Source organism: Callithrix jacchus, chromosome 3, assembly GCF_049354715.1.
Source record: "Callithrix jacchus isolate 240 chromosome 3, calJac240_pri, whole genome shotgun sequence".
NCBI lineage: Eukaryota > Metazoa > Chordata > Mammalia > Primates > Cebidae > Callithrix > Callithrix jacchus.
This window is the reverse complement of record NC_133504.1, coordinates 107,248,531-107,274,343: the sequence shown is the minus strand read 5'-3', so window position 1 is coordinate 107,274,343 and position 25,813 is coordinate 107,248,531. Positions and strand designations below refer to the sequence as shown.

At 36.2% G+C, this 25,813-nt stretch overlaps 1 protein-coding gene across 18 annotated transcripts in view; it reads left to right on the top strand.

Annotated features, from left to right (window-relative positions):
* Positions 1-25,813, top strand: part of CCSER1 (coiled-coil serine rich protein 1) — a 1,385,530-nt gene that overhangs the window by 141,322 nt on the left and 1,218,395 nt on the right. For all 18 annotated transcript variants that reach the window (XM_002806658.7, XM_054253144.2, XM_054253146.2 and 15 more), the window contains 2 exons: positions 9,512-10,876; positions 14,137-14,321. In XM_002806658.7, coding sequence (XP_002806704.3) covers positions 9,553-10,876; positions 14,137-14,321 — 1,509 coding nt within the window. In that variant the 5' untranslated portion in view covers positions 9,512-9,552. The remainder of the gene's footprint in view (positions 1-9,511; positions 10,877-14,136; positions 14,322-25,813) is intronic.

Genomic DNA, 25,813 nt, shown 5'->3' with positions numbered 1-25,813 from the left:
GAGTATTTTCCAGCTTGTATTCATTCTCTTTGTCACATTCAGGTACACCTTTCAAACCTAGATTAGGTCTCTTCACATAGTCCCACATTTCTTGGAGACTTTGTTCATTCCTTTTTGTGCTTTTTTCTCTAATCTTGGCTTCTCATTTTATTTCATTGAGTTGATCTTTGACTTCTGATATCCTGTCTTCTGCTTGGTCAATTTGGCTTTTGAAACTTGTGCATGCTTCGCCAAGTACTTGTGTTGTGTTTTTCAGCTCCTTCAATTCACTTATATTCCTAAGTTGTCCATTCTTGTTATCATTTTCTCAAATCTTTTTTCAAGGTTCTTAGTTTCTTTGCATTGATTTAGAACATGTTCTTTTAGCTCATGGAAGTTTCTCATCACCCACCCTCTGAAGTCTGATTCTGTCATTTCATCACACTCATTCTCCATCCAGCTTTGTTCCCTTGCTGGTGCGGAGTTGTGGTCCTTTGTAGGAGGCAAGGTGTTCTGGTTTCAGGTGTTTTTCTCCTTTTTGCGCTGGTTTCTTCCCATCTTTGTGGATTTATCCACCGGCCTCCTAGTAGTTGCTTATTTTCTGATTGGGTCTCTGAGTGGACGTCCAGATTGTTGATGATGAAGTATTTCTATTTCTTAATTTTCCTTCTAACAGTCTGGCCTCTCTGCTGTAGGACTGCTGAGGTCCACTCCAGGCCCTGCTTGCCTGGGGAACTCCTGTAGCAGCTGTGGAACCATGAGGGTTGCTACCAGTTTCTTCTTCTGCTGTCTTTGTTTCAGAATGATGCCTGCCAAATGTCAGTCTGATCAGTCCTTTGTGAGGTGACTCTTTGGATATACAGGGTCATGGTGCTGTTTGAGGAGACAGTCTGTACTTTATAGGAGCTCAAGTACTGAGCTGTGAGCTCTGTTGTTCATTCAGGACTGCTAGGCAGGTATGTTTAAGTCTGTTGCAGCAGAACTCATAAAGCCCCTTTTTTTCCTCAGGTGCTCTGTCCTGGGGAGTTAGGGCTTTATTTATGAGTATCTGTTGCACTGTCCTGCCCAGCGAGGAGGCAGTCTAGTCACTGCCTGCCTGTAGTGGCTTTGCTGAGCTGCCGTGGGCTCCGCCCTGTTGCCATGGGCTCTGCCCTGTTGCCGTGGGCTCTGTCCTGCTGCTGTGGGCTCCACCCTGCTGCTGTGTGTAATTCCCTGTAGTCCTGTTTATATGGGTGTGGTTAGAACTGCTGTGGCGATTGTTGCCCGCCACTGTAGTGGCGGACTGTCTCTGTTATGACGGGTTGCCTTGGTAATGGCAGGCTGCATCAGCAATGGCAGAGTACCTCCGTAGGGGCCGAGTGCCTCGGTATTGGTGGATGCCCCTCCCCCACCAAGCTGCACTGTCCTGGGTTCAGCTGTGCTTGCCGTGAAACTCTCAACCCCTAGCGTTTCCAATTGCTGTTTTGTTTGCTTTTGTGGGTGTGGGACCCGCTGAGCCTGATCACCTGGCTCCCTGCCTCAGAGCTCTTTTTTTTTTTTTTTAAGTTGAATGGTTGACTCTCTCTCAGGTGTTCCAGTTGCCTGCTGCAACGGTGCCGGGATCTGTGTGATTTCCCGTGCAGCGACCCACTGTACCAGCTCAAACAATGTTGCTGCCCAGGAATCTCCTGGCCTGGCTTTCTGTTTAAGTCCTGTTTAATCAGATGAATGTGCTAATCTGCCTTCCAAAATCTCCAATTGCCGGTTTAATAGGGCAACCAAACCAGTGTATTTTGTATGGAGGGCCGCTGCGCTGCGACCCCAGCCCAAATAGCCATACCAGCCCAAACAGCTGCGCTGGCCCAAACTCCTACACCTGGGAATCTCCTGGTCTGTGGGCATAAATATCCATCTGGAAATGCGGTGTCCACTCACCCTCTGTGATTTCACTGGAAGCTGCAATCCTGAGTTGGTCCTACAGTGCCATCTTCCCCCTCCCAAGGCCAACAAACATACTAAAAAATGCTCATCATCACTGGTCATTAGAGAAATGCAAATCAAAACTACATTTAGATACCATCTCATGCCAGTTAGAAAGGTGATCATTAAAAAATCTGGAGACAACAGATGCTGGAGAGGATGTGGAGAAATAGGAACACTTTTACACTGCTGGTGGGAGTGTAAATTAGTTCAACCGTTGTGGAAGACAGCGTGGCAATTCCTCAAGGACCTAGAAATAGAAATTCCATTTGACCCAGCAATCCCATTACTGGGTATAAATCCAAAGGATTATAAATTGTTCTACTATAAGGACACATGCACATGAATGTTCATTGCAGCACTGTTTACAATAGCAAAGACCTGGAATCAACCCAAATGCCCATTGATGGTAGACTGGGCAGGGAAACTGTGGCAAATATACACCATGGAATATTATGCAGCCATCTAAAACGATGAGTTTGTGTCCTTTGTAGGGACATGGATGAATCTGGAGAACATCATTCTCAGCAAACTGACACAAGAACAGAAAAGGAAATACCACATGTTCTCACTCATAGGCGGGTGATGAACAATGAGAACACATGGACACAGGGAGGGCAGCATCACACACTGGGGTCTGTTGGGGGGAAATAGGGGAGGGAAAGTGGAGGTTGGGGAGTTGGGGAGAGATAGCATGGAGAAAAATGCCAGATACAGGTGAAGGGGAGGATGGCAGCAAATCACACTGCCATGTGTGTACCTATGCAACTATCTTGCATGTTCTGCACATATACCCCCAAACCTAAAATGCAATAAAAAAAATCTTCATTGGTGATTTGTGTTTCTTCTTTCAGGAATTACTTCTTCTTATTTTTTGCTCATTTACTTTTCTTTTTAGATTTTTCCTTACTGATTTATAGTTTTTTATGTATTCCAGATATTAATTCTCTGGCATAGGCTACCAAAGACCAGCCCCTGTCTTAATATATCAATTAGTGCTCCAGAGCTTAACCATGGGATCAGTCTGAAGCTGCTGTCCAGTTTTGGAGCACATTCTTGCTTAGCCTCTTCTCCGCTTATCTCCACTGTCTTCATCTTATTATTTCTTTCTTTCTTTAATCAACGTCTCCTGAGTGCAATCCTCCAATAAATTGTTTGAACAAGAATTCCTTACTCAGGCTCTTCTTCTAAGAAACCTATCCTGAACCTGTGATGATTTTTTAAAAAATCAATGTCTTAAAACCAAACCAATTCTCCAATGGAAGATATAATTATACAAATATGTAATTACTCTTTACTAATGAACATATTATATACTTTCAAATGTGTTCTATCCTCTTTAAAGTTGTATATTTGTTATACTGTGACATTGTTACTGCTCAACAAATTTATCAAATTTAGCTTTTGGAAATCATGTTCAGAACCTGAGGCAGTCTTTGAATGTTCATTATATTGTCAGTTCTCTGCTCCCTGTCTGAATTATTTTTTTGACAGTGAACAATTATTTAGTAATGTGCAGTCAAAGAGATCGATGTGGTCTAGTATTTAGGGTCAAAAGCAAGGAAGACATGACTGAATTGCATTATATGTAACAGACAGGTTTAAAAATGTTTGTAATATTGGCTCCATCACTACTTATTCAGTGATATATAGGTAGAGGTACTAATCCAAGCCTCATTAATATGTGGATACTTTTTCTGTACTTTTTGGGATTGGCTCAGAAAGTGACAGTACTAGTCTAGGAATAGACAGCATTAGAACTTAACAGGAGAAAATGTTGGGGAAAGTTACAAGCTAAAGAAAGACATCTTTTCTCTGAAACACTGTGAGCATATGGTTAATTGATTTTGATACGCAACTTATTCAGCATCAGTCATATACTATATACCCTGTTCTAAGTGCTTTATAGCATTAACTCATTTGCTTTTCTGAAAAATTCTTCAAGGCAAATTCTACTGTGATGTCCAAGAAGAAGCTCAGGCTCAAGGGGTTACATCATTTATTTAAGTCATACTAAAAGTCACACAGCTCTTAAATGTAGTGCTGAATGTAAGTCCAACTATTCTTGTATCAGAGTCTGAATTCCTAATGCATTCACTGTGTCTAAACCTCAGTACATGCAACTGTAGCATTGTTTAAACATAAATGTGCCTCTTATTATTTGCTTAAGCCTGGGCCATATGTTTTTATACTTCTTTCTTATTTCACCACTAACTACTTTCTAAATCTGACCAAAACCCATTTTTCTCAATTTCTCTTCTCTCTCTGTTTCTTCTGGTCATTAAAGAACTAAGATGATATCTGGCTGAGTATCAGGATTACATATATAAATGTGTAACTTATGTCTTTCTAAATATATATAATCATCCTTTAATTAATTAATCCAGAGAACTCATCTGCTTTCCTAAATTCTGCTAGAAAAATTTCTTTCAAATGTGTTCTTCTTTCCTTTTGTAGCTGGTCCCATTGTAATGCTTCTTGCACACCACTCACCCTGTTTCTCTTTTTACCTGGGGTATTGATTTATACAAATCTAACCAAATACTATCTATCTTTGCTCATAGACCATGTTTTGTGTCAAATCATTTTTAGCTGTGATCCAAAGGCAGACATTTCTTATATAAGCCATTATTTGTTTTGATCATTATGTTTATTGTTGAGAATAACTTAGTATACTCAATAAGGCTAAATTATATACAAATTTAATAAATTGTTAATTAAACATATCTAATCAATTATGTGATTTCCAGCTTTTTCTACCTTAGGCTGACAATGTCCTTCTCTTTTCTGTGACTGATCACCCACTTGTTCCTGATCAGCCGTCCTTTTAATGTGTCTCACATCATCCTCACTGACCTTACTGGCAGAAGGCCTTTGTCAGTGCTGTGGGAGTCATTTAGGTGTTCAAAATACCTCGATTATTTTTCCATTTATTTAAAAGTAAACATTAAAACATTCTGGAAATGCATTTAGAGATAAACTAAAAAGTGTTGAGGTGTAGATAGCATGGTCTTTCTAGTAGAAAGAGCCTGCACTGCCAACATCCTCATAGTTGAAACATTATAATAATAAGTTGAAGAAATAAAAATATATTTATTCATAAAAAGAAATGAAATTAGCAGTTATAATTTGCAAATTATAGTACACGAATAATTGAAGTTGCTGTGATGACATATTGTTTCATTAAACTTATTCAGGATTTTTTTTCATGTTTTTAACTTTTTATTAGCAAATTTCAGATTATTGAACTTTTTACAGTTTCAAAGTCTTTCAATAAATGTGAATCTCTAAATGCTGTAATTCAGCATAATTACCATCAGTATTATGAGATTTATTCATGGCTGTGAGACAGAAAATATATTTATGTATATTTGAAATCCTAGTGTTGAAGTTAAAACTTCATTTCTGAAATCTATGTTCTCTATAGGTACAAATTGCGTATTTTATCAGGCACTGGGTATCAAAGCAAGGAGAGATGGCATTTGTCTTTAAGGAGCTTAAGACAAAATAGTAAATTGAGATAAACAGATGGTTACTATGTAAGCTAGTACTTGAGGATACGTAAAAGAGGAGTACCAGTTCTAAATGAGAGACAGAGGAATTGGGGTGTCAGGTGGGGAAGGAGGTGTCAGGGATGGCATCTTGGAAGGAGCAGTGTTATACCAGTAGGAGGCTTTGCTATATTGGAGTTACAGTGAGGGCATCCCAAGCTGGTAGACCCAAATCTCCAAAGGTTCGAAGGTGAAAGTGATCAGAAACAGCAGTCATGACCATGTGCAGTGGTTCATGCCTATAATCCCAACACTTTGGGACACTGAGGCAGGAGGATTGCTTGAGGCCAGGAATTTGAGACCAGTCTGTGCAACATAGCAAGATCCTGTCTCTATGAATTTTTTTAAAAGTTAATTGGTCATGATCCTGCATGTTGGTAGTCCCAGCCACTTGGGAGGCTGAGGTAGAAGGATGGCTTGAGCCCAGGAATTTGAGGCTGCAGCAAGCTATGTTCACTACACTGCATTCTAGCCTGGGTGGCAGAGCAAGACCTTGTCTCCAAAAACAAAACAAAACAAAACAAAAAAGAAAGAAAAGGAAAAAAAGATAATAAAATGGCAGTCATCATTGTAAGCAAAGCATGAAGTATGAGAAGAGGAGTAATGATTTTGGTGATGTAGAGAGCATCCAAGTTTTAAAGAGCCTTTTGAAGAATATGGATAATCCTGACTCATAGTCTATTTTTCTATCATTTAGCTGGGAAGCTCTCAAGAGGAAATACGAGTTCATATTAAAAATAAAAGACATGTAAAGTGTTTTTATCTCTGGTAGATTTTTATCTACTCTAGGTTTTTCTATTTAATGTGCAGATATATTTTAGTATCTATGATGTTTTTACTTTAAGAAATTAGGAAAAACATACCACTAGCCTAAATCAATTATTTGTGCCTGGTGGAAGCCTTGTGGTTTTCATTAAGTACTTAGGAGCAAGAGTGGTTTTAAAAGTGTTTAAAAAAATTTTTTTTTTGCTAGTTAAATCCTTTTAATACTTGCTAAAGATATATGGGAGTGACTCATTATTTTACTTTTAACCCAAATACAGGAAATAGTTTTTTTTAAAATCGCATTTTAGGTTTTGGGGTACATGTGCAGAACATGCAAGATAGTTGCATAGGTACACACGTGGCAGTGTGATTTGCTGCCTTCCTCCCCTTCACCCACATCTGGCATTTCTCCCCATGCTATCCCTCAGGAAATACTTTTAAAATGGCCAATAAATATTTCAATGTACATAAATTTTGAATATTTCAGTAATGATGGTTGATATCTTGACATTTATGCATTGAAGTCTATAGGTTCACAACCAGCTGCAAATTATTACAATTGATTATGCTCTAATTAGAACAAAATTCTTCAATAGGCATTGAATGGAAATAAATGTTGCATATAAATGAAAAAAATCATAGCTGTGAATGATGTTAGTTAAAACATTTTAAAGAATACAATCATGAAAAATGTGTTATTGTATACATTTGGGAAAATCTAAGCTGTGAGGAAAATCACACATTTTTATTTGTGAAAAATTTTAAAAGCTAAAATGTCTGTTTATGTTTTAAGTTTTCTTCAAGCAAAGCCTTACAAGAATACTGAAATGTTTTGGGAGTGATTCATATATAGTTTGATTTAAATTCAAATGCATATGGAGAAAAGGAAACTTGCACACTGTTGGTGGGGATGTAAATTAGCCTCTATGTAACACTGTATGGAGGTTTCTCAAAAAACTAAACATAGAACTACCATATGATCCAGCAATTCTGCTACTGGGTATATAGTCAAAGAATTGAAATCAGTAAGTCAAAGAGACATCTGTACTCCTATGCTTATTGCAGCATTATTTGTGATAGCGAAGATATGGAACAAAGCTAAGTGTACATCAATGGATGAATTGATAAAGAAAATGTGGTTTATATGTAAAATGAAATGCTTTTCAGCCTAAAAAAGAAATTCTGTCACATGTCACAACATGGATGAACCTGGAGGACATTATGCTCAATGAAATAACCTAGGTACAGAAAGACACATAGTGCATGATCTCACTTATATATGGAATATAAATAATTAAACTCATAGAAGTAGAAAGTAGAGTAGTTACCAGGGACCAGGGTGCTGGGGTGCTGGGGCCAGGAGAATGGAGAAATAATGTTCGGAGGGTACAGAGTTTCAGTTAGAAGAAGTAAGTTTTAGAGGTTGATTACACAGCATGCTGACTATAGTTAATAATAATGTACTGCATATTTCAAAATGGCTGAAAGAGTAGATTTTTAAATGCTGTCACCACAAAAAAATGGTATGTATATGAGGAGATGGTTATGTTAATTTGCTTAATTTAATCATTTCACAATGTAAATACATATCAAAACTATCACAGTATACATCATAAATATATTCAATTGTCACCTGTCAATTAAAATCAATTCTTAAAATTAACGCACATTCATTGACTGTAGTGAAAAATCATCCATTAAATATCTCATAACTGTCAGATTTATGTTGTTTGGAGCAAAATATTAAATAATTAAGAATGCATATCTGAAAGCTAATATTTGCCATTTTGTTACATACTTGTTCAAGGAAATTAAAGTATTTTACTTGATCAATTCTCACATTTATAAGGATGATAAAATGGAGGATTTTAAATTTTGTATAGTATTTGTTAATTTTTAGTCAGGTAGTTTTGACTGTAAAAGCCAAGAAAATGAAACAGAGTCTGATTCAATTTACAAAGGGAGAAGGTACATTACAGTTGAAGGATTAAGCAAAACTCAAAAACAAAACAGGAACCAAATCAGATACAGTTTAAAATAATCAGTGATAAATGGCAGTCATCACAATAGCAATATTTGCTGCACAAGTTTGAATCCCTGATGTAGAAAAACATAGCTGGGCCTTCATTCAGCAGTAGGAGTTCGTGACTAATCACTTTAGTGAATGCAGTTTGTACCGTGCTGACTATGAGCTGACACTGTAGTTAGATACGGCTTGGTTTTTTATTCCTGTGTTATCATTTGTTGGCTGAATGACATTAGGCAAACTGCTTTTCTGTTGTAAAATATTCATAGTCTTATTACCTACTTCTAGAAATATAAGATGTGCAAGAGATAATCTGTGGGAAAGTACTTGGGACATTGCAGTTAATGAGTTGTAGATGCCACCTCTCCTCACTCTTGTCCTCCTCCTTCTTCATCTTCTCCATTGATACCCTGAATATACTGATATTAGTATGGTTTATAAATTTTTTCTGTTTCTGATTCTCTCAGTATGTATTCTCACTTCTCTCAAGGTTACCAACTGTCTTAGTTTTCATTCAAGTCTTTTCTTCAATTGATACCTGTGGTTCTGTCATAAGTTTAACTTGTTTGTAACCCTGTGTTCTATCCTTGTGATTTAGTTTCTTCTTCCAAAGGCCTGCTTATCTCTCAGTTTCCCAAATCAAACTCCAAGGAGAAAACTCTATAGCAATTGGTTTTTCTTTGAGTGCTGATTGTAGTGTCTGGCTATACCATTGTCTTGTTTGTGATTCTGTTGATCTTGGGTCAGTAACTTGCTGAGTCATGTGGTGTCAAATGAAAATACTTTTGGTGGTCTCTGACAGGAGCCATAGTGGGGCATTTACCCAGACAGAAATTATTATATGTCTGTCATGTGCCTACTGCATCTAAATAAATAAACATAAAGGTTAAGAATAAACAGTTTACCAAAATTATGAAACAGCTGCAAGTAGCAGGGCTGGGTCTTAAATAATGACCTGGTGTCTCCAAAGCCAACACTCTTGAATAAGCTTTAAATACTTTTGTTAATCTTAGAATATTTGCATCATTATAAAATATCAATGAAAATTATTAGATCATTTTTATGACTTATAAATTCAAAAAATATTTATTAGGGATCAGATTTTTATTATTTATTGTTTTAGTTTAAACCAAATTCTATTTTGTGTCTTGAAAAACAATACTTTGTTTTAAAATATACTATTTGTAGTTGAATTCTACTGACATGTTCTTTTTGTTTTAACCTTTCTCAGGCTGCTAAGTTGGCTTTCACAGTGCAAGTCTTGGAGTCCCAATGGGGGACTCAGGATCAAGACGATCTACTCTGGTCTCTAGGTTGCCAATATTCAGAAGAAGTATTAGCAGAAGACATGATTCTCTTCCTTCTTCACCTTCTTCCAGTAATACAGTTGGTGTCCACAGTTCCTCTCCTTCCAGCACTAACTCAAGCTCAGGTAGTACAGGTAAACGTAGGAGCATATTTCGTACTCCTTCCATTAGCTTCCACCATAAGAAGGGGAGTGAGCCTAAGCAAGAGCCTACCAACCAGAACCTTAGTATTTCAAATGGTGCTCAACCTGGTCACAGCAATATGCAGAAACTGAGTTTGGAAGAACATATTAAGACCAGGGGAAGACATTCTGTTGGTTTTAGTAGTTCACGAAATAAGAAGATAACGAGATCTTTGACAGAGGATTTTGAAAGGGAAAAAGAACACTCAACTAATAAGAATGTCTTTATAAATTGTCTAAGTTCTGGCAAAAGTGAGGGAGATGATTCTGGATTCACAGAAGACCAAACTCGTCGTTCTATTAAGCAATCAACAAGGAAGCTACTCCCTAAATCTTTTTCATCTCACTATAAATTTTCTAAGCCAGTTCTACAGAGCCAATCCATTTCATTGGTACAACAGTCTGAATTCTCATTGGAAGTTACACAGTACCAAGAGAGAGAACCTGTATTTGCAAGAGCTTCGCCATCCTGTTCTGTGGATGTAACAGAACGGGCAGGAAGCTCTTTACAATCTCCTTTGCTTTCTGCTGATCTTACCACAGCTCAGACACCTTCAGAATTTTTAGCTTTGACTGAAGATTCTGTGTCTGAAATGGATGCATTTTCTAAAAGTGGAAGCATGGCATCCCACTGTGACAACTTTGGCCACAATGATTCTACCTCTCAGATGTCTCTCAATCCTGCTGCTGTTACAAAGACAACAATAGAATTTATGGAAAATGTTCCCTGTGCAATTATGTCTCCTGGGAAATCTAGGTTAGAGAGTCAATGTAGCACTGAATCTAATTCCTTACCAGAAACCTCTGTTGCTAATCAGAAGGAAGTGTTATTACAAATTGCTGAACTACCTGCTACAAGTGTGAGCCACTCAGAGACTAACCTACCAGCAGATATTGAAAGAGAAGAAAATATAGGGTTACAAAATGGTGAAACAATGCTGGGGACAAGCTCCCCAAGGAAACTTGGATTTTATGAACAACATAAAGCAATAGCTGAACGTGTTAAAGGGATCCATCCTATTTCAGATTCAAAGATAATACCTACTTCTGGTGATCATCATATTTTTAACAAAACATCATATGGATATGAAGCAAATCCTGCCAAAGGTATGCTGATTTTCTATGTATAACAAATGATATGAATTAATTTTTATTATAATTTATTCAGTTTTCTGAAATAGTTTTCTATTTCAAAATATTTATAATTTGTATTAAATGTTTATTTATAATTTGTACTGTTTCCCTTGCTTGATTTTAAACTTACATCAGTTGTATTATTCTGAAAATGTAATAGAGCAATATTATTCATATTTTCTTAGTTATGTTGTCCGTAACTGAGAAGCAGCCTCTTAGTTATATGGTGCTTATTGGAGCACCTTCAGAAGAAAGTGAAAGGAAACTAATTCTGTTTGTAATTTGGATTTCTCTCAAGTAAGGACTGTCTTTTATCGAGTTTATTATAGAGGCATTGATATTTCTTATTTATTGAAATGGATACATATAGCTAAAATCACTATAAAATGTGTATAGTTTAACTTGTTTTCCTTTGTTAACTAAGCTTTCATTATTAAATAGGATCCATGTTTAAACATAAATAATTCCTATCTCTAGATACAACAGCAGAATTGTAAGATTAAAGTAAACAAAAAAACAAAAAACTATCTTTGGAACCTGGAGACATAGGTTCCAACTCTGCCTCTGACCTTAACTAACTCTCCAACTTTGGACACCTTCTCTTTGGTTTAAAAAAAGTGGTAGTATGTATGAATTACTCTAATGTGGCTACAGAAAACTTTGTTTTTTAATATGAAATTCAGTTCAAGAAAATTATTGAATATAAACCACCTGCTGGGGACATATTTTAATTCCTTTTTCTCTACTATCATTAATGCTACTACTACTACTAAGAATTTTCCCAAATTAGAAGATGATTATTATGTCCTAGATACTTTCTGTATACTTTGTATACACTAATTAAAAATGAATGAAATCACTACTATTATTATAAGATATTTTGCAGCCAAGAAAGTGGGAGCAAAAATAAATTATGCATCCACAGATGCAAAACTAATAATTAATTGGTTGGGAAACAAATCCTATGATGTAGGCTCCTAAGTTTCCCATTTTACAAATGTGAAAACAGAGGCTAAAGAATCATACAGCTGGTAAGTAGTGCAGTCAAACTACAACTCTCTGAATCCAAAGCTCTGGCTCTTCATAACTATGCTTCACTTCATGTCATTACTTAAAATATTAAATAAAATTTACATGACATAATGTCATGAGTAATAGGATTATATAGTTCATAAACATAGAATTTTAAAGTTTTAAATGCATGACTTAATTTTCCAGCTATCTTAATACTTTTCCCATTTGATGCAAGATCACTTTTATGCACCTGACCACGTTTTGTCCATTTTATGAACTTTGTATCCTTGTCTGTGGTCTTGACTTTAGTCATGCCTGCTTAGCTTCTTTACCTGTAATATAATTATGAGAATATGATAATGATAATGACATTAATAATGATTACTCTTTTGTACAATTAATATTTGCCCCAAAATACTAAGAAATTTGCATATACTGTTTTATAGAGTCCTTATAAATATTTTGCATGTCATATTAATAAAATTTAAAGTAAGTTAAATAACTTTATAGGGCCACATTGTTAGCAAATGATGTACTTGATATTGAAAGCCAGACAATTTTAAAATTATATAAAAAAGGGATAGAAATCAAATTATCTTGACATATCAAATTCTTATTTAGTAATGATGACTTTCCTCAAAGCCTAATTGAATACTGTGTATTTTTATTTCTCTGGAAATTAGAGAATGACCAATTATCTTGGTGACTGTTAATATGTTGATTGAGGTCCTAATTGTAACACAATAGCGCATTAATTTTGCTGACTTGATAATGTGTTGGCTGTTCTTGGATAAATTAGCTGGTAGTGTCAACAAGTATAGTATACTATCCTTTAATTTGTGAAAATATTCATGTGATATTTATAAGGATTTTATAATTTCGAAGTTTAAAATTTTAAAAACAGCTAGGTAAATGCATTTTATGCAAGAAAGAATTGGTATAGACACTAAGAGTTTGTATAGACACTAACTTTCAAAATGCTAAATTTAGTTTGTATTTTTTATGAAACATTTAAGCCAGTACTAGATACACATCTGAGTGTATTAGGTGTACATCGTATCAGAACTAATAATAGAATGTTGAGTTCTCTGGCAATTTAACTTTCATTCATTGGCTTAAAAAGTTATTTAAAAAGAACTGCTGTATGTTGAACTAATAGGTTCTGGACAGTCTTTAATTGAGTAGATGAGCCTAATTAGAACAATGTATTCATTTACTCATTCATCCATTCACCAAATATTTATTGTTTTGATACTGTATTAGGCACTAGGGATGTAAAATACACAAAACAGGCCTTGATCCCTGCCTTGCTGAGGTTTGCTTGCTACTGGGGATACTCAGTTAACATGATATATATATCAGATGGTGATAACTGCCGAGGATAAGTTTAAATCAGAATAAAGTTTAAATCAGTTTGCATTTTTAAATGTGAGCAGGATGATAGCCAAGGTAATATCTTGGTAAAGGTTTAAATGAACTTAAATAATAAGCCATACAGATATTTGAGAGAAATGTATTAGTGCAGGGTTGTGGGTCAAAAGCTGCGTGGGCTGGAGCATGCTGGTAATGTACCAGAACAGCAAGAGTCCAGTGTGGCATGAGCAGAGTGAAGGAGGGGAGAACAGGATATGAGGTTACAAAGGTGAGCGACTGAACAGGGTGACCCTTCTGCCCCTGGTTTGGAGCCAGAGAGAGCAGTCATATGGGTCATAGTATGAAGAAGTTGTTATGCCATTTGAAAAACATCACCTTTTGGCTAGGAAGAGTGGTGGTGATGGCTGTCGCTTACGTTTTCAGTATATGGTTCTGGCTACCATATGGAATGTAGATTGTGTTGGGAAAGGCAGTTGGGAGTAGGCAGAGGCAGGATAATTGTAGCAAATATTGTGGTAACCAAGCAAGCATAGATTGTGTTTGGTCCAGGATCTCAGAAGGAGAGGTAGAAGAAATCAGATTCTATATACAGTTTGAAGGAAATAGGGACAGGATTTGTTTATGTGATTAATGTGAGCTACGAAGCAACCAAGGATGACTCCAGAAGTTTTCTGCTTCAAAGAGATTACATGATTAAGTGAACTAAACGGATGCTATATATTTAAAAGTTTTCTTGTGATAGAGAAGCTTTGAATAACACTGTTTTCCATGATCTTTCAGTGGAACATTTATAAAAACTAAATTTAAATATTTACATTCACTTTTATTTATTTTCCTTTCCATAGTTCTTGCCAGTAGCCTCAGTCCATTTCGTGAAGGAAGATTTGTAGAGAGGAGACTGCGATCCTCATCAGAAGGCACTGCAGGGAGTAGCAGAATGATTTTGAAACCAAAAGACGGAAATATAGAAGACATGAATAGCTTAAGAAAGCAAAGAGCAGGTTCTTCATCTTCAAAAATGAACAGTTTGGTAAGTATATACATATGTCTTCCTCTAATAAAATAATGCTGTCTATACCTGGCATGTTCATGCCTCTGGCAAAAGGAACACAGACTACAGGATAGAAACCTCATATTTAAAGGGAAAATCGGTTTACAGAGTTGACATTACAAGTCAGAGAAACACATTTTTCACCTAGGTCAGGATGAAGTTCACCAGTACAGCTGTCTTTAGTTCCTATCTTCCTTGCTTCCATGGGAAGTTTGACATTCTCTATTCTAGAATCAGACCCTTGAATACAGAAGCTAGGAAAAATGCTGAACATAAGGATTCCCTTTGGCACATCATTTCACATCATCTCTCCACTAGATAGTCCTCTAGAAAATACTCTTTTGTAAATCACAGTTACTCTGGTACCAGCCTTAGTCCCTAGTAGACCCTAACCTCACTGTCCTCCTGCAGAGCCCTTCCACAAAGAGTGAGGAGTTGGTGTGGAGCTTATGGAGGCCATTGTGAAATGCCCATCCAATGCTTGAATACATTGGAGGTAATCAAGATACCTCATTCCTGGTCCAAATTGCAGAGCCTGCTTTTAGGATAAGGATGGAGGTGGGGTATATGGGGAAGGCATGGTCTAAGATTGTATGTGTGGACTAGAGTGTCACAGAGGCATCTGTATGAAGCTCCCTCATAGTATGAGATGGACCCCGGGGATGGGAAAAGATGAGGGTGAACTGTAGCCTGGGGTCCACGCGGTCTCAAGTTTCACAAGTATTAGAGTGTGATTTCCTTTTGGAGATCACTTTGCTCACCTTTTAACAAATGTGTCTTTTTTCAGCAGTGTATTTAACATTGATTATCTAAAAATGTTTCTTTAAAATAATCTTTCTACCTACCTATCCGTGGATATATGTGATAAATGCTCAAAAATAGATCACTTATGATATCTCTATTATTTTACATAATTGGGTTTCAACTGAATATATTAGGTCATTGAGATTTGATAATTATTTTATGAAGAAGCCTTATGTTAGTAAGGTAACATTTTGTGAGAGCGAAATCACGATGCTTGATGTTAGAGGTTTTAATCATTTTTTTCTGGTGTGGTCATTTCTTAATCCTGGACAAATTTGTAACCACAAAATAGCAAATGATAATGGGCGTCTTGTTTTATTATACTAAAAAATGACTAGGTGAGTGTGTGTCTACATTTGTACATATGGACACATATATTTCATGCTTTGTTTTGTTCCTTTGTGCATTGGCTGTTAAATCATTATTGTTGCAATGGATATTTTTGGTCTAAGTATGAAAATATGTTAAAATAGATTTCCAATTGATGCACCATTAAAAGTTAGGACTAATAAAGTAATACAAAACATTTATCATCACATCCTTTACACTATTTCTTCATGGAGAGGTATTTATATTACTAGCAGTACACTATTCAATTTGCTCAAATTTGTGCCTTTTACATATTCTTTCATATCTCATGTGTTTTTCATACTGCATTTAATTTAAATAATTCTAGTTTGAGACCAGCCTAGGAAAATATTGAGAACTTATCTCTAAAACAAATTTTAAAGATTAGCCAGAAGTGGTGGCTTGCCCCTGTAGTCCCAGCTACTCAGGAGGCTGATGTGGGAGGATCACTTGGGTCCAGGATTTGGGGGCTGAAGTGAGTTATTGCACCACTGCACTTCAGCCTGGGTGACAGAGTGAGAACTGGTCTCAATAAAATAAATAAATAAATAAAAATCAAAAAATACTTCTTTTAACATCACAAAGTCAGTATTTTCAGATCCACCTTTTTTCTTATCTTTTCTTTTCTTTTCTTTTTTTCTTTTTTGGAAACAGAGTCTTGCTCTGTCACCCAGGCTGGAGTACAGTGGCTAGTTCTCAGCTCACTGCAACCTCTGCCTCCTGGGTTCAAGTGATTCTCCTGCCTCAGCCTCCAGAGTAGCTGGGATTACAGGTGTACACCACCACTCCCAGCTAATTTTTGTATTTTTAATAGGCACAGGGTTTCACCATATTGGCCAGTCTGGTCTTGAACTCCTGACCTCAAGTGATCCACCCGCCTCAGCCTCCCACATTGGGATTATAAGCGTGAGCCACCATGCCCAACACACAGATCCACTTTTAAGATTTAAAACTTAGAATGTCAAAACAAAAGAAGTGATTTTGTTCATTTGGGAGGCCTTATATTTAAATTTTCAAGTGTGCCTGTAGTATTTTAGTGTTTCCACTAGATGGCAGAAAGGCACCATTGCCATGGTGGTGGACAGTACATCAGTGTTGGAACAGAAACTTGGTAAAAATACTGTACATGTTCACTGGATTTACAGATGAAACTTACTGAAATAAATATTAAAACTTTTGAATTTCCTAAAGAGAACTACCAAAAACTACTTCACAATCTTACCATCTTCCTTTGGATTTTACAAGTTATGTCTCATCCTTCAGTTACTTTACAGTTTATTCATTTTTTAATTTTCATTTTTAGTTTTTTTAAGGCAGAGTCTTGCTCTGCCACACAGGCTGGAGTGCAGTGGTTCAGTCTCAGCTCATTGTAACCTTCCCCTCCCGTGTTCAAGTGATTCTTGTGCCTCAGCTTCCTGAGTAGCTGGGACTGTAAGTGTGTGCCACCATGGCCAGCTAATTTTTATATTTTTAGTAGAGATGTGGTTTCCATGTTGGCCTGGCTGGTCTTGAACTCCTGACCTCAGGTGATCCACATCACCTCCCAAAGTGCTGGAATTACAGGCATGAGCCACTGTGCCTGGCCAGTAACTTTATACTTTAATTAATTTAAAATGCAAAAAAATGTTCTTTAACTTGTAGCACTATGAGGAAGAAATGGTAGGAATTATTTAGTTCTAGATACATCTGAAACAAGTGACATATATTTGGAAAATTGTAGCTCTGTGTGTGAAAAGTAACACATTTTCTATATTCCATATTTTAAAATAATTTAAGCAACTGTATGTATTTATGAATGCATCCATGGTTCAGTTATTTTATTTTAAAGCAACTATAATAGAAATATGTACTTTTAATGCTTGTTTGAACCAAGGGCCTGCTTTTAATGCCTGAAATGTATTATCACATTCAGTCCTCACAACAGTACTACAAACTAAATGATGCTGTAGTGATCAAATTTTGCGTAAGTAGAAAATAGGCACTGAGAAAATAAGCAGCTTGCCTAAAATGATGTAGCTAGTAAATGGCAGAGATAGGATTTGGATTTGGATCCTTTCTAAGTTCAAATCCTACAATCCGTTGGGAAAATGTATTAGATTTACAATTAATTTGAGCTATTTTTCAACTGTTTGCATCAATTTGGTGTAATGAAATAAAACATTTAAAGCAATCTAACCTTGCTTGCTCTAAATCTAGGCTGCAGTCTTCTATAAGAGATACAAAAGAGGAAAACAGAAACAACCCTTAGTGCTTAATCTTAACTTAAAATGCAGTAATGTTTCTTGATATGCTGATGAATAGTATCAATGTCCTTACTGAGAGATATCCCATCAAAAAGGAACTTTGTCACACAAGAGGATATTCAGACTTAGGATACGTGTAATTTTTTTGGTAATACTTCTTGTTTTTGTAATACTTCATGAGTCCTAACTTTTAATGTTAGGATTAATGAAGTCCTTCATGTGGTTCATGTGGATTTCAATTCTAATAAGAAAATGTGGCTCTATTTATTAAGATGCTGAGCATTTCCTGAATGCCAAAGATATTACTTAATAGATTAGGTATAGTTAGATATACCACAGTTCTATTGTTTTGTATACTTTTAGGCTATTTCAATCTGGAAGGGAAAGGATAGGATGTATGAACTCTTCAATCATTAAATGCTAAAAACAAATTGGGATTTGCTTAGGTTTATTACAAGAAACCATAGTAAATTTGGAACAGTTTGAAAAGTGTTCACATTTATTATATTTTTTCAAACCACTATATAATATTTTTCCAATTTTTCTCTAATGAGTGACTTTATGAATACATTCCTTGGGATTGTCCAAAAAATTTAAAATGCATTTCTAGAGATAAGTGAGATAAGTTAATGAAATTATTTCTTTAAAGAACATATTTCGGCCGGGCGCGGTGGCTCAAGCCTGTAATCCCAGCACTTTGGAAGGCCGAGGCGGGTGGATCACGAGGCCAAGAGATCGAGACCATCCTGGTCAACATGGTGAAACCCCGTCTCTACTCAAAATACAAAAAAAAAAATTAGCTGGGCATGGTGGCGCGCGCCTGTAATCCCAGCTACTCGGGAGGCTGAGGCAGGAGAATTGCCTGAACCCAGAAGGCAGAGGTTGCGGTGAGCCGAGATTGCGCCATAGCACTCCAGCCTGGGTAACAAGAGCAAAACTCTGTCTCAAAAAAAAAAAAAAGAACATATTTCAGGAACTTTGTCTCCAAACTATGATATGTAAATGTATACATCTAAGGATTTGTCATGGGTACTCCAACAACTTTATATAGTGAATTCTAACTCTAAATATTTACAAGATTACTCTATAAAAAAATTAATGTGAGGGTAGATTCATACACAGTGAACAATACAGAAGACCTGGTACCATTCAAGGAGGGAAAAATGCCTAAGTGGATGAGTCAGGATAAACTGGGTTAAGTGATAAAAAGTAACTTCTGCCAGGCACGGAGGCTCAAGCCTGTAGTCCCAGCACTTTGGGAGACTGAGGCAGGCAGATCACTTTAGGTAAGGAGGTCGAGACCAGCCTGGCCAACATGGCAAAACTCTGTCTCTACTAAAAATACAAAAATTAACTGGGCATGGTGGTGCATGCCTGTAATCCTAGCTACTGGGAGGCTGAGGCAGGAAAATCACTTGAATCCAGGAGGTGGAGATTGCAGTGAGCAGAGATGGCTGCCACTGCACTCCAGCCTGGTGACAAAGTGAGACTGTGTCTCAAAGACAGATAGATAGATAGATAGATAGATAGATAGATAGATAGATAGATAGATGAAATAAATAACTTCCAAAACCAATGACTTTCTGTAATATGGATATCTTTCTCACTTAGGCTGCATGTTTATTGTGGAAGGTGTTGGGGTTCTGTTCAATGTCTCCTCCTCCTGTATTCAGGCTGTTGAAGCAGCTAACTTTGCAAACATTGCCTTTCACCATGGTGAAAAGAGAGATCTCTGGAAGTCCCTGTAATAAAATGCTTTAAATTGTGAAACTCACTTTCCTTCTGCTCACAACTCATTGGTCAGATCTAATCATATGGCCCAAACTAGAAACAAAAGCAGCCAAAAAGAGTAATTACTTTCCTGTATCTGGAGGTGGAGACTTAGGTTTGGTGAACGCTTAATGACTGTCATATTCCCAGATATTTTGTTGTATCCAAGTTCTTTTAATTAACCCAGATTTCCTGCTTGCCTTCTCTTTCCGTTTTGTCCAAAGTCATTTAATGGGCCCTGACTTTGTGCTTCACACTGTGGTGGTCTTTGTGGCTGAAAAAGATGAAAACATCCCTGAAATTAAAGAATTCTACAAGTTTTATTCTTTAGAAATATGCTCTCTTTCCTGCTTAAAGGCCTTGAGATGTGTATCTTAAATGAACTAAAGTTACTTTTTTCCTTGACTCCAGGAATCTTTACTATTTTTGTAAGTGTTTATTTTCATTGCACCAAGCAGTTGGGTTTGAAAGTTGTATTATGTTCAGATTGCTCAGCAAATGCATTTGCAAAGTTGCCCTCTGTACTATTTGTGCTAAGTGATTCAGACAACTTTCATTTATGGCCAATTTTACTTTGACACAGCATGTTTTCTCTCATTTAGCATCCTGCTACTTTTATGTGGAAACTGTGAATGACACAGTAAAAACATAACTGTAGGACTTTGGTAGAAGAACAAGCCAGATTTATATTTAATTAATAAAAGGTAGTTACTTGCAGATTTTTAGCATCTCATGTCACATTTTAATTTTTTGGTATGTTGAACTGCAGAATTTAGTTATCATTGAAAATAGTAAAATAATAGAAGACTATACCCTACTTGCGATAACCAAGTACTTTACTGTGTATTTACTTTCTTCTGGGGCCTGCTGTTTTCATATTTATTAGCTTATCCTTTATTCATTATAATTCTTCATTTATTCATTCATTAAAGCATTCACAGTTTCTTTCAATAAATATTAATTGACAACCTGCTCTGAAGAATCAAAGATGAAAGAGACAGTACCTGAGGATTTTTGAGTCCCAAAAGGGAGACATAAGGTTAAATATGATCTTGTAAATATAATATATTTAAACATTTTGGCCATCTTTATGGGTGGGGCATGCTTGATTTGGATTGTATCAAAATCCACATTTAAGATTTAATATCGGCCCATGAACTCCTGTTTCTCTGATTTGTCTGTACCTTATCTCACACACTCAATGACACTCTTAAATATATGCATGTATTTATTGTGTCTTTTGTTCATTTCTCTTACTGAGACCCAGCTGCTTGTGGTGAGCAGGTATGCTGAAAGAAAGTTGGGACAGTAAAGAAGAATGTACAAAATGACTCATGATTAATATTTTAAAAATCGGTTGCAAAACACCCCACTTATACAATCCACCAAGGAAAAGAATCCTACTTGGCTCGTTTGGTATATGCACCTTTGTGCTTTTGTTTTATGGCATGAAAGTTGTTCGAGCTTGAAATTAAAAACAAAGAAGACAGGTGTAATTAGATGATCTAATTTAAAAATTTCTCTTCTTAATCTTGAAATCCTTAATGAGCCTTTCCAGTATGTAAAAATGTTAATTGCTTTGGGGAGTTAAAATAATCATTGCAGCTTTTAGTGTAACTCAGTGTTAATAGAATTAAAGCAAATATTACATGGTTACAGGGACAGCTAATAAAAAAGGAAGCCATTAATCTTTTTAAGGAAATACATCCACACGAAATCATTCTCCTTGATTCTCATAAAGTTAAAGAAGAAAATCACAACTATTACTCATTAAACATGAAATTACATTTGTTGATAACTGGTGTAAATTTTAGATTAATAGCCCTAATCCTTTATGCCTTTATTTGTTTTTCCAGTTACTGATCATATTTTTCTTTCAGTACCCTTCTAAATTTTATCATACGTGTGACACTTACCACATAGTTATTTAAATGTGTCTCATTTTACCTTACCCATTTCAGTCTTTCAAATGCAAGGAGCTGTGTATATACTGGCATTTCTAGCAGTCATTAATATAGCACTTGGTGCAAAAATAGGCATCTAATAAATATGAATAAATGAAAGGTAAAATTGCTGGTTAGGTAATGATATATGCTTACATAGATGTGAATTCAGGCTTCCAGTACCATAATTGTGTGTGGTGTGCTTATGCATATTTTTGACATTTTAATTTGTTATACAAATATACAGATATTTCTTATGATGCACAGTCTGATAAAACTCTGGCTTTTTTGACACTTAAGTCTTTGATCAGGAAAGCTATACCAATTATGACATTGTTATAGTAAAAGCATAATTTATTTTAGAATTAGCCTTATAGAATGGTTTCTAGGATTGTACAAGTACAATAGTTATAAACTGGCCACACAGTGAGGAGAAGAAATAGTAAAATATTTGTGATATTAATTAAACCCATTAAAAATATAATGTCTTGGTCAAATATGGGTAAGGGAAAAAATTCCCTGCATATTTTATCTAGTCAAACTCACTTTATTCTTGTAAGCTTATAGATTGAGAGTTGTCTTTAAAAGCAGGATCGAATAAAAATATTTTTTTCACTCTTGTCTTTGTAAACTTTGAGATGAGTCATTTTCATTTAGAAGCTGTTACAATTTGTTATGTTTGTGGGCAAAATTAGGAATAGTTTATTCATAGACTTCACTCACTTCTTAGATGATTTTAAGATTGGTTTCAGTAATGCTTAACATCTACATTTCCACTTCTGTGATAACATTATTAAACTTATTTTAAAATATTTTAACTATTACAGGTACATAATAAGGTATACATTTATGGGGTATATGTGATATTTTGATACAGACATGCAATTTATATTAACACTAATCACATCGGGGTAATTGGGGTATCTGTCACATCAAGCATTTATCATTTATTTGTGTTAGGAACATTCCAATTCCACATTTTTGTTATTTTAAAATATACAATAAATAATTTTTTGACTATAGTTACCATGTTGTGCTATAAAGTACTAGATCTTATTCATTCTACATAACTATATTTTTGCATACGATTAATATCCCCACTATTTCCTGCCCCCTCCCCACTATTCTTCCCAGCTTCTGGTAACCATCATTCTATTCTGTATTTCTTTGACTTCAAACATTTTAATTTTTAGCTTCTATGTATGAATAAGAATAGGCAAAAGTTGTCTTTCCATGCTTCATTTATTTTATTTAAAATAATATCCTTCAGTTTCATTTATGTTGTTGCAAATGACAGGATCTCATTTGTTTTTTATAGGTGAATAATACTTCATTGTGTATATATACTGCATTTTCTTTATGCTTTTGCTTGTTGATGGACACTTAAGTTGATTGCATGTTCTCGCTGTTGTGAATAGTGCTATAATAAACATGGGAGTGCAGATACCTCTTTGATATATTAATTTCTTTCTTTAGAGTGTATACCTAGCAGTAAAAAACTGGATCATATGGTAGCTCTATTTTTTGTTTTTGAGGAATCTCCAAAGTATTCTCCATAGTGGTTGTTCTAATTTACATTTTCTTTTTTTTGTTATTTTTATTTTTATTTTTTATTGCATTTTAGGTTTTAAGGTACATGTGCAGAGCATGCAATACAGTTGCATAGGTACACACATGGCAGTGTGTTTTGTTTGCTTTCTCCCCTTCACCCACATTTGGCATTTCTCCCCAGGCTATCCCTCCCCACTCCCCCTCCCACTGGCCCTCCCTTTTTCCCCCCAATAGACCCCAGTGTTTAGTACTCCTGTCTCTGTGTCCATGTGTTCTCATTTGTCATCACCTGCCTATGAGTGAGAATATGCGGTGTTTCATTTTCTGTTCTTGTGTCAGTTTGCTGAGGATGATGTTCTCCAGATTCATCCATGTCCCTACAAACGACACGAACTCATCATTTCTGATTGCTGCATAATAATCCATGGTGTATATGTGCCACATTTTCCCAATCCAGTCCATCATCAATGGGCATTTGGGTTGATTCCAGGTCTTTGCTATTGTAAACAGTGTTGCAATGAACATTCGTGTGCATGTGTCCTTATAGTAGAACGATTTATAGTCCTTTGGATATATACCCAGTAATGGGATTGCTGGGTCAAATGGAATTTCTATTTCTAAGGCCTTGAGGAATCGCCACACTGTCTTCCACAATGGTTGGACTAATTTACACTCCCACCAGCAGTGTAAAAGTGTTCCTTTTTCTCCACATCCTCTCCAGCATCTGTTGTCTCCAGATTTTTTAATGATTGCCATTCTAACTGGCATGAGATGGTATCTCAATGTGGTTTTGATTTGCATCTCTCTGATGACCAGTGACGATGAGCACTTTTTCATATGATTATTGGCCTCATATATGTCTTCTTTCGTAAAGTGTCTGTTCATATCCTTTGCCCAATTTTGAATGGGCTTGTTTGTTTTTTTTCCTGTAAATCTGTTTGAGTTCTTTGTAAATTCTGGATATCAGCCCTTTGTCAGATGGGTAAACTGCAAAAATTTTTTCCCATTCTGTTGGTTGCTGATTGACACTAGAGACTGTTTCTTTTGCTGTGCAGAAGCTGTGGAGTTTCATTAGGTCCCATTTATCTATTTTGGCTTTTGTTGCCAATGCTTTTGGTGTTTTGTTCATGAAGTCCTTGCTTACTCCTATGTCCTGGATGGTTTTGCCTAGATTTCCTTCTAGGGTTTTTATGGTGCCAGGTCTTATGTTTAAGTCTTTAATCCATCTGGAGTTAATTTTGGTTTAAGGTGTCAGGAAGGGGTCCAGTTTCTGCTTTCTGCACATGGCTAGCCAGTTTTCCCAGCACCATTTGTTGAACAGGGAATCCTTTCCCCATTGCTTGTTTTTGTCGGATTTATCAAAGATTGTATGGCTGTAGATATGTTGTGTTGCCTCTGATGCCTCTGTTCTGTTCCATTGGTCTATATCTGTGTTTTGGTACCAGTACCATGCTGTTTTGATTACTGTAGCCTTGTAGTATAGTTTGAAATCCAGTAGTGTGATGCCCCCCGCTGTGTTCTTTTTGCTTAGAATTGACTTGGCTATGCGGGCTCTCTTTTGGTTCCATATGAAGTTCATGGTGGTTTTTTCCAGTTCTGTGAAGAAAGTCAATGGTAGCTTGATGGGGATAGCGTTGATTCTGTAAATTACTTTGGGCAGTATAGCCATTTTCACGATGTTAATTCTTCCTAACCATGAACATGGAATGTTTCTTTATCTGTTTGTGTCCTCTCTGATTTTGTTGAGCAGTGGTTTGTAGTTTTCCTTGAAGAGGTCCCTTACGCTCCTTGTGAGTTGTATTCCAAGGTATTTTATTCTTTTTGTAGCAATTGTGAATGGCAGTTCGTTCTTGATTTGGCTCTCTTTAAGTCTGTTATTGGTGTAGAGGAAGGCTTGTGATTTTTGCACATTGATTTTATATCCTGAGACTTTGCTGAAGTTGCTTATCAGTTTCAGGAGTTTTTGGGCTGAGGCGATGGGGTCTTCTAGGTATACTATCATGTCGTCTGCAAATAGAGACAATTTGGCTTCCACCTTTCCTATTTGAATACCCTTTATTTGTTTTTCTTGCCTGATTGCTGTGGCTGGAACCTCCAGTACTATATTGAATAGGAGTAGTGAGAGAGGGCATCCTTGTCTAGTGCCAGATTTCAAAGGGAATGCTTCCAGTTTTTGCCCATTAAATATGATATTGGCTGTTGGTTTGTCATAAATAACTTTTATTACTTTGAGATACATTCCATCGATACCGAGTTTATTGAGGGTTTTTAGCATGAAGGGCTGTTGAATTTTGTCAAATGCCTTCTCTGCATCAATTGAGATAATCATGTGGTTTTTGTTTTTGGTTCTGTTTATGTGGTGAATTACATTTATAGAGTTGCGTATGTTGAACCAGCCTTGCATCCCCGGGATGAATCCTACTTGATTATGATGAATAAGTTTTTTGATTTGCTGTTGCAATCGGCTTGCCAATATTTTATTGAAGATTTTTGCATCTATGTTCATTATGGATATTGGCCTGAAGTGTTCTTTTCTTGTTGGGTCTCTGCCGAGTTTTGGTATCAGGATGATATTGGTCTCATAGAATGATTTGGGAAGGATTCCTTCTTTTTGGATTATTTGGAATAGTTTCAGAAGAAATGGTACCAGCTCCTCTTTGTGTGTCTGGTAGAATTCGGCTGTGAACCCGTCTGGACCTGGTCTTTTTTTGTGTGGTAGGCTCTTAATTACTGCCTCGACTTCTGCCCTTGTTATTGATCTATTCATAGTTTCAGCTTCCTCCTGGTTTAGGCTTGGGATGACACAGGACTC